This window comes from Pseudochaenichthys georgianus, chromosome 1, assembly GCF_902827115.2.
Source record: "Pseudochaenichthys georgianus chromosome 1, fPseGeo1.2, whole genome shotgun sequence".
NCBI classification, from domain to species: Eukaryota; Metazoa; Chordata; class Actinopteri; order Perciformes; family Channichthyidae; genus Pseudochaenichthys; species Pseudochaenichthys georgianus.
Genome location: NC_047503.1, coordinates 645,912 through 664,186, shown reverse-complemented (window position 1 = coordinate 664,186; position 18,275 = coordinate 645,912). Strand labels below are relative to the sequence as shown.

The 18,275-nt window shown below is 44.8% G+C and overlaps 1 protein-coding gene across 1 annotated transcript in view; it reads left to right on the top strand.

Moving 5' to 3' along the window:
• The window catches only part of tmem132a (transmembrane protein 132A), an 87,693-nt gene that overhangs the window by 26,542 nt on the left and 42,876 nt on the right, over positions 1-18,275 (top strand). The window contains exons 5-12 of the mRNA XM_034094650.1: positions 2,232-2,295; positions 2,411-2,668; positions 2,776-2,928; positions 5,699-5,894; positions 6,014-6,157; positions 8,237-8,439; positions 16,411-16,630; positions 16,710-16,901. Of these exons, the coding sequence (XP_033950541.1) occupies positions 2,232-2,295; positions 2,411-2,668; positions 2,776-2,928; positions 5,699-5,894; positions 6,014-6,157; positions 8,237-8,439; positions 16,411-16,630; positions 16,710-16,901 (1,430 nt within the window). The remainder of the gene's footprint in view (positions 1-2,231; positions 2,296-2,410; positions 2,669-2,775; positions 2,929-5,698; positions 5,895-6,013; positions 6,158-8,236; positions 8,440-16,410; positions 16,631-16,709; positions 16,902-18,275) is intronic.

Below are 18,275 nucleotides of genomic sequence, written 5' to 3'. Positions count from 1 at the left end.
CCTTACGGCGCCCCTGCAAATATATATCTACTAAGTATATAAAATATCTAGTATAGCCAAACTAGTAATTAAGCTGCATCAAGATTATATATATTAAGAAAGATATGTTGGTTTATTTAAGATATTTTAGCTAGAAATGGGGTTTTTCGGTTGGTTCTTTCTTTTTTGGTTACTGTGATCTTCTACAGTACATTGTTGGTTACTGTGAATATCTACAGTACATTGTTGGTTACTGTGAATATCTACAGTACATTGTTGGTTACTGTGATTATCTACAGTACATTGTTGGTTACTGTGATTATCTACAGTACATTGTTGGTTACTGTGAATATCTACAGTACATTGATGGTTACTGTGAATATCTACAGTACATTGTTGGTTACTGTGAATATCTACAGTACATTGTTGGTTACTGTGAATATCTACAGTACATTGTTGGTTACTGTGAATATCTACAGTACATTGATGGTTACTGTGAATATCTACAGTACATTGTTGGTTACTGTGAATATCTACAGTACATTGTTGGTTACTGTGAATATCTACAGTACATTGTTGGTTACTGTGAATATCTACAATATATTGTTGGTTACTGTGAATATCTACAGTACATTGATGGTTACTGTGAATATCTACAGTACATTGATGGTTACTGTGAATATCTACAGTACATTGTTGGTTACTGTGAATATCTACAGTACATTGTTGGTTACTGTGAATATCTACAGTACATTGATGGTTACTGTGAATATCTACAGTACATTGATGGTTACTGTGAATATCTACAGTACATTGTTGGTTACTGTGAATATCTACAGTACATTGTTGGTTACTGTGAATATCTACAGTACATTGATGGTTACTGTGAATATCTACAGTACATTGTTGGTTACTGTGAATATCTACAGTACATTGTTGGTTACTGTGAATATCTACAATATATTGTTGGTTACTGTGAATATCTACAGTACATTGATGGTTACTGTGAATATCTACAGTACATTGTTGGTTACTGTGAATGTCTACAGTACATTGTTGGTTACTGTGAATATATACAGTACATTGTTGGTTACTGTGAATATCTATAGTACATTGTTGGTTACTGTGAATATCTACAGTACATTGTTGGTTACTGTGAATATCTACAGTACATTGTTGGTTACTGTGAATATATACAGTACATTGTTGGTTACTGTGAATATCTACAATATATTGTTGGTTACTGTGAATATCTACAGTACATTGTTGGTTACTGTGAATATCTATAGTACATTGTTGGTTACTGTGATCTTCTACAGTACATTGTTGGTTACTGTGATTATCTACAGTACATTGATGGTTACTGTGATCTTCTGCAGTACATTGTTGGTTACTATGAATATCTACAGTACATTGATGGTTACTGTGATTTTATACAGTTGGGACGTTACTACTGCTATTTCTACAGTAACTCCAGAGTTGCTGTAATTTTTGGTTGGAAACACGGTATATTATACTCTAAAATGGTATACAGTAATTTACTGTGCACAAACATTGAGCAGAATTTAAATGGTTTTCTCTTTTTAGGATTGGCGTCAACAGGATGTCGTCAGTCTCGAGTCCCCGGTATCCTGTGAAAAAACCATCACCTTTCGAGAACGTTAAAGAAGTAATAGTTATTGTTACTCGCATGCCTGGATTTAACAACATATAATATAGTATAACATTTCACAAAAATAAATATGAAATAACAGTTGCCCACGTCCAAACTAATTACGTTACGTTAATGGTTTTAAATGAGGCTTAATGTTCACCCGGCTTTTCAGAGAAAAAGTAGAGCGCTCTTAGGATGATGAATTCAAGACGATCCTTTAATCAGTGACGGGTTCCTTTATGCCTTCAATCAGATATCATCCAGGTGATGATGGGGACACTAAGGGTGATGTTGCTCTCCCTGAGGTTTCTCCCATTTCCCCCCCTTAAACTGTGGGTTTTTCTCTGGAAGTTTTCCCTTGTACAATGTGAGGGTCTAAGGATAGAGGGTGTCATTTTTCTCATACTGATATGCTGAACAAATCTGTGCTGTTGTATTTGCTGTAAAGTGTCTCTACTGTAGGCTATTTTTATTATATGTACAGCACTTTGGCTCCACCAAAAATCGTTTATAAATGTGCTATATAAATAAAACTTGATTTGATTTGATGTCCACTGGCACTTCAGATACCAGCGGGTTGCCATGACAACCCACATACATCTTTACTACTCCTCATCTGACACAGTGGCTGACCTCAGACTGACACCAGGTCAGGTACCAGGGTATGTGAATCAATGTGCGAAAAGTAAAGAGAATCCTTAGCTTTTATATTGCCGTCCAATTGCTGTTTTTTTCCAACATATGTTGATCTCTATGTTCCATGTGACTGTCCTCCAGATGTGTGGAGGACAGAGCGGAGTCCCAGAGGCAGCTCTTCCATATCAAAACAGTGACACTAAAGGAGGAAGAGGAAGAGAGAGAGCAGACCAGTACCAAAGAAGAAGAAACCTGTTTGAACGGGAAGGAAGAGGAGGAGCTAAGCTTGGATCCCCATGTCATGATACGCTATCACAAGGGGCCGGTCCTGATAGGACAGCCAATCAGAGTGTCTGTGAATCTGAGAACCAATTTCAGTTCTGAGTTTGCTGTCATAAGGTAAACACAAAATGATATCAGTTCACACACATCCTTCAAATGATGTATTTCCCTATTTGCCAACGCTGTCTTTTAGTCTTACACAGATCATGTGTGTGTGTGTTCAGGCTAAAGATAAAGAAGGGCTTGGTGTCAATGGTGGCCCAGAGAACTCCGACCTCTGACTTGTTGGCAGTGACCCTGGAGAGGAGCAGAGACTCCAAACATGACATTGTGTCCATCTTCTGCCACAAACACAGCACAGTCAAGCACACACACGAGTAAGTGAACAACTTGATTCCACTCAGTTTAGTGTTTCCATAAACTATTACACTAACAGGCTAATGGATTGAGTTCCTTGAGCTAATCATGTTATAAATCAGAACAAAACCTCCAATTGAATTGACAGCTTTTGCATACTAAAAGATTCAAGGAAACAGTAGCCAGCAAAATAATTTGTAACACATTTAAAAACTCCAACAGACAATCTCAGCTTTAAACAAAGACACATTTCCTCCCCTAAGTTACATCATTACATTGTATTTTTTTTAGCTGACGCTTTTATACAAAGCGACTTACAATAAGTGCATTTGACCAAGAAGATACAAACTTGAAGAAAACGGTATGCTCATGACACTCATTTTTAAATAATTATCATCCGATAAAACAGACCAGTCTCTGCCAGTACATCAGGTTTCATAGAGCCAAAACATTTCAAGTGCTACTCAACTGGCTTTAGATAAGCCAGTCCTTTATTAGTATATAAGTGCTTTGTTAATAGTTCTATCGCTCGAGGTGGAGTCGAAAGAGATGAGTTTTCAGTCTGCGCCGGAAAGTGTGTAAGCTATCTGCTGTCCTGATGTCAATGGGAGCTCATTCCACCATTTTGGAGCCAGGATAGCAAACCCACGTGTTTCTGCTGGTGGGAACTTGAGTCCCCCTCGCAGTGCGGGTGCAGCGAATCGTTTCGCTGATGCAGAGCAGAGTGCACGCGCTGGGGTGTACGGTTTAACCATGTCCTGGATGTAGGAAGGGCCAGATCCATTCCTAGCATGGTACGCAAGCACCATTGTCTTGAAGTGGATTCTAGCAGTTACCGGAAGCCAGTGGAGGGAGCGGAGGAGCGGCGTGGTGTGGGAACATTTAGGAAGGTTGAAGACGAGACGAGCCGCTGCATTCTGGATGAGCTGCAGAGGTCGGATGGCACATGCAGGTAGACCAGCCAGGAGGGAGTTGCAGTAGTCTAGGCGTGAGATGATGAGAGCCTGGACCAGAACCTGCGTGGCTTTCTGGGTCAGCTGGGGACGCATCCTCCTGATGTTGTAAAGCGTGTATCTGCAGCAACGGGTTGTAGCAGCGATGTTTGCAGTGAAGGACAGATTGTTATCTAGGGTCACGCCCAGATTCCTTGCAGTCTGAGTCGGGGAAACAACAGAGGTGCCAATGTTGATTGTCAGGTCAAGAGTGGGACAATCTTTTCCCGGAAGGAAAAGCAGTTCAGTCTTGTCAAGGTTGAGCTTGAGATGATGAGCGGACATCCACTGAGAGATGTCAGCTAAACAAACAGAGATGCGTGCGACGACCTGGGTCTCTGAGCGGGGAAAGGACAGAATTAATTGGGTGTCGTCAGCGTAGCAGTGGTATGAAAACCCATGCGGGCTAATGACTGATCCGAGCGAGTTTGTGTACAAGGAGAAGAGGAGGGGACCGAGAACAGAGCCCTGAGGGACCCCTGTAGTTAATTGACAAGGGTCAGACTCTGACCCTCTCCAAGTTACCCTGTAGGTGCGGTCTTTGAGGTATGAGGTGATGAGGTAAAGTGCAGAGCCTGAAACTCCAAGTTCTTGGAGAGTGCGAAGGAGGATCTGATGGTTCACCGTGTCGAATGCAGCAGACAGGTCCAACAGGATGATGACAGAGGAGAGGGAGGCTGCTTTAGCAGTGTGCAGTTCCTCAGTGACAGCAATGAGGAAAGCAGTTTCGTCGGACGGGTAGAGAGTGGGTTTCTTTAGGAGAGGGTTTACATTGATTTGTAGCTCAGCAAATGTGTTTTACCTTAAGTTTCAGTAAACTTGAGGAAACTCACAATCTGGCATGCAATCCGCTTCACTCAGTGACTGTTCAGCTTTGATGAGCTTGTGAGAAAGAACCAGGGTTTGAACTTTGCTCCCGGCTCTCTTTTGCATTCCTCACACAACATCATCGCTGGTGAACAACATGAATCGTTATTGTGCCAATCGTATATATAAAAACATTAGTAAAATAGTTCTGTTTATCAGTATAATGTTTACTTGCACATGAAATGTGGTATGATTCCTTTATTGGATTCCCTGGGCATAGGTTGAGCAGATTGCAACACACCTGTCTCTGGAGCCGTAGGGAAACTTCAGTGGGATTCTGTTCTTCTTTAGAATATCTTTTTACAGGAAGCATTTGTGAAGTGTGGGGGAGCTTGTTGTGCTATAGTCTGTCATTGTTTTACCTATTATATTCAGGTAATATTCAGACTTTCAAATGTACACAGCATATACATAGCAGTCCTGATTCGAACAGCTTATTCTTTCAGTATTTATCCCAGATAATCATTTGATTTTGACACAAAAAGCAGATGAATGAAACCTGGCCTAACAAGGAAAGATTAGAAACAGTGGCGTGATACCCATTATCACTGATTGGGTTTTATGGAGCCACCTCACACAAAGAATGAATGAAAGAAAGCCTGCCTTTGTCCAACATGCTTCGTAGTATGCTCAAATAGATTGTGCTTGAATTTTTTGCTCAATGCATGTACCTTTAAGCAGTGTTGAGACTGAGTTGATCTGCCAGGGGAAATGAAATAAAATAGGCTCAATGCTCTGATTTCATTAAACGCTTATTATTTGACTGCAATAGGCCAACAGTTTGTCTGTACGGACGTCAAATGATTTTCAAATATATTGCTAAAACAGTGCTTTAGAAAATATGTACATTTCAAAATGATGCTTTCAGATCAATACTTGAACACACATGATGTTTACACATGGCCATTCATTGTGATCTGCCACCCTGCAGTCCAACCTTATTCCAACAGGTGGTGTGTCTGTCAGTTGAGGGCTTGAGACAGAGTTTCGGTGTTGCCATGACGGTGTCTGCTCACTGGTGGGTGGAGTACTCCAGACGCATACATTCCCTATCGCCACATGGGGCAGCAGTGAGCATCTTCTCATTTGCTGATCGACACATCTTTAGCATCGCTCCCATCACAGAGGTACTTCATACATTCTTTCATTTATTAATCCCAATCCAGTGTTCACATTCTACATTTTTCTAATCTTGAAAGATGCATCCAATCCAATCTGATTAAACATAATTATTTCTGATCCTCAGAGTAACACAATCATCAACACAGCCATACTGACCAACCAGCCGGTGTCACTTCCTGTCATTGTGCTGGCCATACACCTTGATGGGAAGGTGTCAGATGTCACCTCTGCAGTCACATGCCACTCTACCAACGAGAACACTGTCAAGGTGAAGCGCACAGTCAAACACAAACAGTCTTTCAAAAGATTAGTTTGATATTACATTAAATACATGTATGTTTGTTCATTATATACCCAAAGGCAGATTAATAACAAAATGTTTGTCCGTGAAATGTTAGCCAAAACTAATTTTTCTTCATTGTCCACTTACTAGTTTCCTTCACATGTTTCAATCACAACCAAATAATAGGCTCCAGGAATCAGCTAGCACTACATTTGTCAAGTTTAACACACAATCTGGAAGTAGAGGTAGACCTCTGACTTAATACATCTAAACTGTAGACCATGTGAAGGGACTTTCAAAGTTGACTGTCACTGCAGTATTTGGCATTTAGAATATTAAAATATTACCACCAACATCTGGTAAGGTATTTCAATATAGATAGAGACATATCTTTGGATTAAAGAATATCTAGTGAAACAAGATGTTAGAAATGTGAATGATCTTTGGTGACTAGACCATGTCATATATCTTACATCTAAAACAGGAAACATGAACAGATTCAGGTAGGATTGAGTTCATATGGCCTGAATTCACATTTTAGTGAAAGCGGCAAATAGATATAAATTGTTGTATGAAAAGTAAGACAACAATATTAAGTCAGAACACCTAAGTAGAAATTAAGTGCCAAAAGCTAAACACAAATGTTCCAAGCCGTGGCTAGCAGAATGAAAGGGCCAACAACCAAGTGAAAATACCATGAGTGATGAAGACAGGCTCGACTAACAGCACGACCTGGAAACAGGTGATCTGCAGCATTAACACTTGAAATGTGAGATGACAGCCGGAGAGAGAAGATCAGATTTCACGTTAGACAGCAGCAAAATGATTGGCTGTTAGACATCCTGACATGGAGTGTTGACTAAAAACACTGCATTCAACCACTGACCCCCCCCCCCTATTTTCTGTTTTGTTTATCTCTTTTTGTATTTTTCTTAGTTTTTTGTTGTTTTTTATTCTCTATCAAAGCGTCTTTGAGTGTCTAGAAAAGCGCTATACAAGTCTCATGTATTATTATTATTATTATTATTATTATTATTATTATTATTATTATTATTATTATTATTATTATTATTATTATTATTATCAACCACTAAAGGGAACAGCAGAAGAAGACAGACTGAATGCCAAGTCTCTTATTTGTAATTTCCTCGAACCTCGCCCGAACCGGAAGTTGTTCTGTTGCGCCATTTTAAGGAGCGTTCCAAGGTGCTGATTTGTGCCTGAGGAGCGAGGAGCCACGAGGCCATCCTTCAGGGAAGTCCTCAGCCACTCGCCACGCCCGCCTACTGTGTATCGCTCACTGATTGGACGCTGCAACGCATCCACTGATCTGATGCTTCTTATCAGAGTAGTTAATAGAGTGAAGATAACTCATTAAAGGGAATCACTCCTCAGTCTATATGGTTTGTTTTTCAAATAATGTATCATATAGTTGAAAATAAGTAATAATACATCTGAACAACAAAACGGACCACATATAACTTTTCTTATCTATATATTTATTTTTTATTTATCATCATTTTCATTGATGATGACCATTTTTTTGCGTAATTCTTCCTGAAAAAAATAAGCCTTGTTAGTGTTCAAAAAGCACCACGGTCATATCCTAGATTATGAATTCAATTCAGGATATCAATAAATGCAGACGTTAATAACTAAAGGAATAATATAAAGGCATTCTGCGGGTAGAACAGGTCCGCTCAGCAGGACCCAGAATAAATACAGAGAGCAGGGTTATTAATGTGCAGGTGTGTGTGGAACAGGAACACACTGCTGCTGCTCTGGCAGAGATAACTGTGAAGTAGATCAGCGAACATGTCTGCAAACCCAAACTCCATCAAAACTCTCTGCAGCAACTGACAGTCGATCCAAATGCATCAGCTGTCGCTGTCATCACAAACGGAAGTCGTTTAACGTGACGTCTCATTGCTCTTAAAACACATCCATCTCCTCTAATGTTTTACTTATTTTAATTATTAATCTACTATTATAATGTCCTTTAATTGCCAGTATAATTGGATTCTTCTCCTCTTGTTTTTTTGTTTGCCTCACTTGGAATCACAGGTTTCCAGCGATTGCTCCACCCTCTTTGTGGATGGCAGCGAATCAGGGTTGGGTGACACCTGTGCAGAGGTGGAGTTTCTACTGGGTGCACTCCGTGGCACTTTGTGTTTGGAGGTGTGGGCCCCTTCAGTGCCCCTTCGGGTGTCTTTGGCCGATTCCATTCTCAATGTCATTGATGGCTGGAAACACTTCACAGAAGAAGGGTAGGAGACATTCCCAATTGGTCTTCATTGATTGTACTGGATTGGATCACTCATAAGACTGGAGCACATCAGAATCAGAATACCTTTATTAGTCCCACAGAGGGGACATTTACATTGCTACAGCAGAAAGGAGCCAAAGACAGCTTAATGTTACCTAAAGCATGTATAAACAAGTATTAAAGATTAAAAAAAGAAGGAAATTATAATTTAAAAAAGTTACTTACTTATTATACAAAATACACATCCTGTAACAGTTCTGAGGATAAATCAGAGTGCTTAACATATATTGAATTCATTAAAAGAGTCCGGCAAAATCAGCAGAGGTAACTGTGGCGCACACACCTCGGCTCCTTATAAACGACAGCGCTGTCAATGGTTCAGAAACCTCAACGTGTCATTGTCCAAATTAGTCACATTCATAGTTGGTGACTACAGCTGGCAGGCCACCAAGCTTTCAGGAGTTCTCATTCATAACACTCCATTCGATGTCTCACTATGGGATGCGCCTCATCGCGGAGCAAACAGAAGCATCAATCTCATTACGCCAATCCTGATTGGCTGGTGATCTTGACGTCAGCGTCAGGGGAAATCACCCCCTATAAGTAGCTTGCGCCACGACGCATGCGTCATTCAAACACCTCTTCTCGCTTCAGAGCACATCTCTACACTAGCCGGGCAAGCTTCACTGTCCACAGACTGAACCCAAATACCCATTTCGGTCGACGGCGCTCGCTGGCTACTCCTTCTGCTTCGCAGGTAGACGGTAGTACTAACGCCAGTTAGTATTAAAATCGACCTCGCCCTTCTCTTCCCCGGAAAGTAAGGTAGGTCCGATTTTTTTAAGCTAGCAGCACACCTGTTGCTAGCTCGCTCCCTCTCTACCGACACCACTGTAGCGAGGACGTTTTTCTTTTCTCTTCCCCACAGAGGGGAAAAGGATTAAAAAGGAGCATACTGCCACACCAGTCAGTATTCTCCGGGAATAAAAGACCCACACCGTCCTTTTCTCCGGATTAAGGACAAGGTGGTTTTATCTTTTCTCCCGTCCCACCTGTCGAGAGCGGGCCCTCTCCACGCCACGAGGCGACCAAGATGGACGCCCCTCTCCCTCACACCAGAGGAGTCAGGGACTCGGTGGCTTGACTCTGCGGCTGCGGGTTGAAGATATCGGGCACAGACACACACCAGGTCTGTTCGTCCTGCCTCGGGCTGGAACACGCCCGAGGTGTTATCGACAACCCCGGCTCATGCGGACATTGCGTCCGCTTCACTGTTAAGAGCCTCCGCCGACGGTTAGCTCGACAAGCTAGCCTGTCGGAACAGGACCCCCCATGTCCACGGACCCGCCGACCGGCAGTCAGGACACGGGGGCATCCACCACAGAGAGTGAGCCCCTCTCCGTGTCGGTCTGGGGCTCTCTATCTGCTATGGCTATAGAACCGGAATCCCGCACCCTGGCAGGCCTGGACCCGGTGACGGCAAGACACGCGGGAACGGTTTCCCGCGCTCCACCAAACTGGAGCTCCCGGTTAGACCTCACCATGGTCTCACCCGCGGAGGATGTCCTCGGGCCTGACTACGAGGAGGACGAAGAGGAGGACACCTGTCCGAATTGGATGAACAAGAAGAGGACACCTTCATGTCACCGGCTCATGCTGGAAAGCCTGAGGCAAGTGCTGTTCTCCCGGGCGATAGCACACCAGCTTCGTCCGGTCTGAGCATGGACCTGCAGGCCGTGTGTAAACGCACTGCGGCCAGACTCAACGTCCCGTAGCCCGAAATGGCCAAGGAGACCTCCAGGTCCCGCTACGAGGGAAAACATCTTCCCCAAGCAGCGGGGAAAAAGAGATAACTCCTTCCAGTCTTCCCGGAGATGTTGGATGAGGTGTCGGTCTCGTGGAGAGACCGGCCCTTCAGCAACAAGGTCCCAATCCAGGGTGCCTCCTCCCTAGACTGGGACGGAATGGAGAAGCTCGGCCTGCTCCGCATGCCGCCCATGGAACCGCTGGTAGCGGCTCACCCCACGCTGCCAGCAAAGTCGGACCGTTTTCAGTCAGCAATGACTGAAAAGTCCTACGGCAGTGTTGTCCGCCAGGGCCCTGAATGTGTCCTCGCTGCTAACCGCCTACCAAGCGGAGCTCTGGGAGGACCTGTCGGGTAACCCGGGGGCAGCCACTCTGGACGAGATGGCAGCGGTCACGGACATTTGTCTCTGTGTCCAACGCTGCGCCGTCCAGGCCACGGGCAAGGCAATTGGGATCATGGTGGTGTAGGAAAGAGCGAGATGGCTCAACCTCACCACTCTCCCAGACCGGGAACAGGAGGATGTGCTGGATATGCCCATCGTTCCCGAGGGACTTTTTGGCTCCGCTCTCGCCTCCATGTAAAGGAGGTGTGAGACGAAGAAGAGGGAGGACGAGGCACTCCACCTCTGCCTCCCTCGAAGGGTCCAGCCGCTGCTCTCGCAGCAGCAGTCCTCTGCCCAAGCTGCCTCGAACTCTGCTCGGTTTAAAACACCGAAGACGCAGAGGTTGCAGCCCACCCCGAGTCCCCAGCCCAGGCTGGAGACAAGGGCAAGTTGGCCGAGAAAATCTCTGGTTCCGGCTGCAGCTCAGGCGCAGCCAACCCAGAATTTCGGCCAGCAGTCGAGGAAGAAGAAGCGAGCGGCGTGACAGCCCCTCCTTCTCCCCTCCGTGAATGTGTTCCCGCCGCCGCCTCGAGAGATGCCAAAACACCATCCTCAAGTCCGCACAAACACATGTCACATGCTGATTGATTCCTCTGTCATAAAACATTTGCCGCTGACGCATCCAGGCTTCAGGCCGAGGGCGCAGCTCAAAGAAAATGAAAAGAAAATCAATAAAACCAATAAACAGCCCGCCAATTCTTCCCCTTTTGGGAGCTCGCTACGGCATCTCTCAAAAGGCGGATAATTGACGGGTCTGTGAAGGCACCACCGCCACGCACACGCGCAGTGCCGGCTGGGGCTTTAAGGGCACCACCGTCACACGCATACGCTGTGCCGGCTGGAGCTGTAAAGGCACCACCGTCACACGCATGCGCAGTGCCAGCTGGAGCTGTAAAGGCACCACCGTCACACGCATGCGCAGTGCAGACTGGAGCCGTAAGCGTGACATCTCAGCTGGCTCTAAGGAGCATACAGCAGGAGATACTCACGACATCTGCATGGGCTTCTCAAAACAGTTATACTTTATCTGTTTTCACAAGCCTGGAGAGAGTCAACCCATATTCTGGAGAGAGAGGCCCTCTCTCTCCTAGAAAGAAGGGTTTTATCTATAATGCCCACCGAGCAGAGTCAGATTACGCAGACAAATGTCCTCGTAAAGCACCCGCTCAACATGGGGCTCATAATAAAACTAAACCCCGCGCGCCACGACGTGCGGAGAGTATTGGTTATTATGTAATGCGTAGTGGCACTACACCCGACTTTTCTAGTGTGGGACGTGCCTACGGGTGCTGTCCTTTCACGGAAGGTGGTCACCACGGACGCAGGTCAGACAGGCTGATAGGGTATTTACGAAGGTCGCCCGGTGAGAGGTCTCTAGAGCAGAGACCTCCAGCGGGCGCACGTAAATTACCCGGAGCTCTTAGTGGTGTTCCCCACCCTAAAACGCTTCCTGCCTTCTCTCAGAGGACACCATGTCCTCGTGAGGACAGACAACACGATATCGTGTATGAAGAAATACCTCAAAAAGCCCGCAGTTGCTGTGGCCAAATGAATGTGGAAGCTGTTCTCAAGCAGAAGAGGCTGAGAACAACCAAGAAACAGTTCTCCAATGAGTCCCCGGAGGAGCAAGTGAGTGATGCACTAAAGAAACTCAAAGTTTATTTTTTCAATATGGTGGTGGATGTTTCCATTGCATCACTGCAGGAGAGATTCAAGGCATTAGGTGAAGTAGAGGAAACGTTTGGGGTGCTACTCAACTTCCCTGACCTGCCAAAGGAAGATCTGACCAAGCAGTGTGAAACACTCAGCAACACCCTGAGCTGGGGTGGACAGTCAGACCTGGAGAAGAGGGAACTTGCACTGGAGATGCAGAATTTCCCAGCTTTGCCAAAAGCCAACATGACCACCCTGGAACTTCTGACTTTCCTACAGAAGAAGAAAATGAACGAAGTGTATCCAAATATGTGGGTGGCCCTCAGGATCGCTGTCACTATTCCAGTGACAGTTGCTGCTGGGGAGAGGAGCTTCTCCAAATTGAAGCTCATTAAAACATACCTGAGGTCGTCAATGGCTCAAGAACGCCTCAATGGATTAGCTTTAATAAGCATCAATCGCGAGGTTTCGGGGCAAATATCATTTGACGATACAATAAATGAATTTGCAGCAAGGAAGTCCAGACGTGTCCGACTTTAAGGATGTGGACTAATTAAAGGACACAATAACATAGCAGAGACTTGTTGTTCTGATTGCCTGTTTCATTTGATTTATAGTGTGTGTAATGTTGTTCATTATCTTAATTTATTTGCAATAACCTCAGTTGTAAGAGCTCCGTTGGCTATATTTGTGTCCACGTTTGCACTTTCTTTTCTTAAAGTTTTACGAGAAGCTACTTTTGTTTAATGAGTGATTTTCATTTAATAACTACAATATTAATAATAAGGATAAAATAAATAAATATGTTACATTTATTTGTTATTGGCTGTGGGTTATTGTTTATGTTCACATACTTATTTGGTTATTAAAATGTAAACCGATCTTTTTCATATGGGTGTTTTAGAGTTGAACCTCCTATCAGGTCTCTAGTAATTGTGTGCTCAAAGTGCACTAGATTGAAGCATTTTACTTTAAAATGTTAAAAAAAAATCTTTCCGGGGGGGCAGACCCTAACCCGTAGGCTATCCCCTGGAAGGCAAATCGCAAACACTTCCTGTGTTTTGGCTTTCTAGCTATTTCAACATGAAAGTAAACATCCCTCAGGTCGATGGTTTGTGAACCAATCGCCCGGCTGTACCAGTTCCAGTAACTGTAGGAATCCCAACCACTTCGTCCTGTAACAGGCTGTGGTGGATCCCGCCCTTGCTGCCTGGACAGTCTGTATAACATGTGTATAGTATAGAATAGAGCCCAATGTACCGGACAGAGGCTCTAGACTCCCTTCCTCGCACCAACGTTGGAATCCCAACCACTTTGTCCTGTAACAGGCTGTGGTGGATCCCACTCTTGCTGCCTGGATAGTCTGTATAACATTGTCAGACAGTCCACCCCTTCTCAGCCTGTCCCTCTCAGGAGCCAAGCCAAGTGAGGTTGGCCCAGAGTGGGTAACGCCCCTATTGCACCTGCGGTGGAAAGGCGTAGAGCAGCTATCTTGGCCATGGCTCGTGTGCAAACGTGTCCACCCCAAGGGTGGATTGTCCTGCCGAGCCAGGGAGAACCACCATTTGTCTGGCAGGGGCCCATCTCTTGACACGAGGCCGGCCCCCCTGTTCTCCAGTCCCGGAATGTGGGGGGCTTTTAGAGATAAAAACATTCTCTGAGGCCCAACAAGGCGGCGGAGCTGACTCCGTCCTGCCTGTTGATGTACGCCACTGTGGTGCGGTTGTCGCTCCTCACCAGCACATGTTTTCCCTGTAGTACAGGTTTGAAGTGCTGTAGGACTAGTACTACTGCCTGTAGCTCGAGAAGGTTAAGGTGCCGGGTCTCTGTCAGAGGCCAGCCACCACCTATAGCTGTCTCTAGGTAGGTCCTTTCCCTTCAGCAAATGCTCTGGGGACCCCGAGTGTTAGGGATTAATTGTGTCTTACTCCTAGGAGTCTAACCTTTTCTGTGTGTTGACGTTTACGACCAACCCTAAGTCTGTTATCTGTCTTAATGAATGGGAAGTCTCAGCTATTGTTAACATTACCAGTTTTATGACCGGTCAACTCTTGGTCACAGAGCCTAAGAGTCAGATAAGTGATTCAGTGTCTCCAGGTGTTTACACACCATCCCCCAATATGTGGATTAACTCTCTTTATGGTAGTTAAAAGGTCTATCGGGAGAGGGGCTGGTCAGATTTTGACATGGCAACCCACCAGGGCAGTCAGAATCTCTGACTGCTGTGACTTGTGATGTGAATTTCTCCGGCCGTTACTTGTATTAAAGATCCGTGTTTGACATCAGAACTCCTGCTCGTCCCGTGTCTCTCTGAGTCCTGACTCTCCATTGCTGCATAAGTTTCCCTTGCACCCAGTATCGGGGGTTGCCCTCCACTGAAGGGGGGGATGGTCACCAGACGTAGTTTGTGCCTCTTGGGATCTAAACAAAGGCTGGCAAACCACCTCTGTAGGCGACACACGTGGTGTGCAACCACCATGAGACCCAGGTCTGTTGTACTCGTAGACTATCCCCTGGAAGGCAAAACGCAAATACTTTCTGCCTACTTACCATCGACCTGAAGGACGCTTACTTTCATGTCAAAAGTTTGCAGCACTTTTGACATGAAAGTAAGCGTCCTTCAGGTCGATGGTTGTGAACTAATCGCCCGGCTGCACCAGTTCCAGTAATTGTTTTATGGTTAACATATGGAACTTTTTGCAGGCAATGTGGTGATTCAGGATGCGAAGATCCATTGTTTCCTCACTCGAGAACAAGACCCCGAGATACTTGAACTCCTTCACTTGGGGTAAGGACTCATTCCCTACTTGGAGTGGACAGTCCATCGGTTTCCTGCTGAGAACCATGGCCTCAGATTTGGAGGTGCTGATCCTCATCCCAGCCGCTTCACACTCGGTTGCGAACCGATCCAGTGAGTGCTGAAGGTCGCAGACCAATGAAGCCATCAGAACCACATCATCTGCAAAAAGCAGTGGTGCAATCCTTAGTCCACCGAACTGCAGACCCCCTCCCCCACGACTACGCCTCGAAATCCGATCCATGTATATTACAAACAGGATTGGTGACAAAGCGCAGCCCTGGCGGAGGCCAACCCTCACCGGAAATGGGTCCGACTTACTGCCGAGGACCCGGACACAGCTCTCGCTTTGGGAGTACAGAGATTGGATGGCCCTGAGTAGAGACCCCCTCACCCCATACTCCCGCAGCACCTCCCACAGTAACTCCCTGGGAACTCGGTCATACGCCTTCTCCAAGTCTACAAAACACATGTAGACCGGATAAGCGTACTCCCAGGCCCCCTCCAGGATCCTTGCGAGAGTAAAAAGCTGATCCGTCGTTCCACGACCAGGACGGAATCCGCATTGTTCCTCCTCAATCTGAGGTTCGACAATCGGCCTGACCCTCCTTTCAAGTACCTTGGAGTAAACTTTCCCGGGGAGGCTGAGTAGTGTGATGCCTCTGTAATTGGCACACACCCTCTGATCCCCCTTTTTAAAAAGGGGAACCACCACCCCGGTCTGCCACTCCTTCGGTACTGTTGCCGACTTCCACGCAATGTTGATGAGACGTGTCAACCATGACAGTCCCTCAACACCCAGAGCCTTCAGCATTTCTGGGCGGATCTCATCCACCCCCGGGGCTTTGCCACTGTGGAGTTGCCATGAGGTAGTTTATTGTTCAGGGACATCTATTACAGCCCGTATTTTCTGGAACATAACATAATGTATTTATTTCCCTTGGGCACATTATTTTCTATGGACGACAGCTCTAGTTAGATTCAGGGTCCATATTTGTTTAGTCTCGCTGATGAGGAATGTTGATTATTACATTCTGAACTAGTTAAAACCTCAAACTATAGAAGAGATCTTCAGAATTGGTTTGGCAACCGCTGTGTCAACTCATGGCACAGCACATGTCTTTGTCAATCCTCCTGACGTAACTCCATAATAAATCATCAGTGTTTGCCATCAAGCTCCAGCTCTCCCCGTGTCTCTCTGAGTTTCGTCTCCATTGCTTCAGAAGTTTCCATCACAAAATGTATTGGTGGCATGGTCCTATGCATCATTGTCTCACAGACACACAGAGGTGTGTTAGGACTGTAGTTCCTCATGTGTGTCCTGTCTCCTCAGGTGTGTGCCAGTGTATCAACGCTCTTCAATCCAGGTTCTGACCCGGTTCACAGCTCAGGATTCTCATGGCAGAAGCACATACCTCCTTGGCTCATCTGATTGGTTCGTGGATGTTACAGAGCTGGTCCGCAATTGGCTAAGAGTAGAGGACCCTCGAGTGGCTTCCCTTGACAGCAACAACAACTTGATTGGTTTACGACCAGGAAAGACATCACTCCATGTATGATAGATGTATAGCAATTCAGTTGTACATCCTCACTAATTGAGCACCATCATTACTACCATCTGTCTTCTCTCAGGTCATCTCTGAGCAGTGGGATGGCATGCTGGGCGGATGTGACATCACTGTGACCTCTGAGCCGGTTACCCCCGGGGACCTGTCTGTGCAGGTGGTCAGTGGCATTGGCATGTCAGTCGCAGATAGCCCCACCCACCCTTCCATTGTCACAACAACAGTAACAGCCTTCAACATCCTATACAACCATCACCAGGTGAGAGAAAGGACATCTTAACAGTGTTGGGTAAAGTTAATTTTAAATTTGAGTTAGTGCTTTATATCACTCATGAGTTATGCCAAAAAAGGAAATGTCATTGCACACATGTTGTTTACATTGTCCTCAATTCAATCAAAGAACTTTAGTAGGTATGAGCAGATTACTTGGAATATTATTGCACAAGTTTCATACAAGTAAAATGTCTCAATATGCACTCATGATGAAATCATTATGGGGTTATAGCTGTCTCTATAGCAGCCACATACAGAACAAGTCAAACACAAACGCCATGATTGCAGGCAGCCTCTCTTCCACACCGGTTATTGTTCTATTCCATCCTCCCCCTCTACCTTTGTACCTCGCCCAGTGCTCTCAGTTGCAGTCCAGGGGCCTCATTTATAAACGTGGCGTACGCTGAAAAGATGGCGCACGCCAATTTCTAAGCAATCTTTGCGATTTATAAAAAACAAACTTGAAAGAGAGAATGTGCGGTCATCCATGGACACTCTGACCCATGCGTACGCACAAAAACGGGAAAGATGAGAAACTGAGACACCATTGGCAGAAGGAACAATGGAGAGAAACATGTGAAAATAACACCATAAATCAAAACATTACCTCTAATGTATATGAAGAATACATTTGCAAAAATTGATTAAAGCCAATCTTAAAATGATTAAACAAACGCCTGTTTGAGACTCCTCAGTGCACACACAAATGTAACTTGGAGAAATAAATAAACTGATATGTTATTGATCACCCCTCGAATATGTTGTCTTAATGTTATAAAATATATTCTCATAAATGATGCGGTAAACAGAAGGACAGAATAGCGTCTAAAATGACGCCGTTTTGCCTTTCTATAGATTGTATAGATACAGGGCCGCCCCTGGCCAACTTGGGGCCCCAAGCGACATTGTGAGATGAGGCCCCCCCCCCCCCCAACCGACAGGAGTGAAACTAAATGTTTTTTAAACAAAGTAGGCTACTTTGCAAATATAATTCCTGTTTATTATTATTATTATTATCAACACAGTTACTTTTGTATACAGTGAGGTAAATGGTAAATGTGCATGTATGTCGTTCAGTATGCGTTAACAGGTTAATATGTCTGCATTTCCTGCCAAACATTAGCCTCAAAAGGATTCAAATATAATTAATGCAAATAAACTACTTCTACTAATAATAATAATAATAATAATCATAGTCAATTCAATAATATAAATACTATATTATTTTATTATAATATAGTTGTCATATAGTCAAGACAAAACATGCTTATAACGCTCAAAAACTGATATTTCTTAAATCTGTATTCATAGTTCCCTCTGTCAGCAATGTATCAACAACTACACACACATTTCTCTCAGT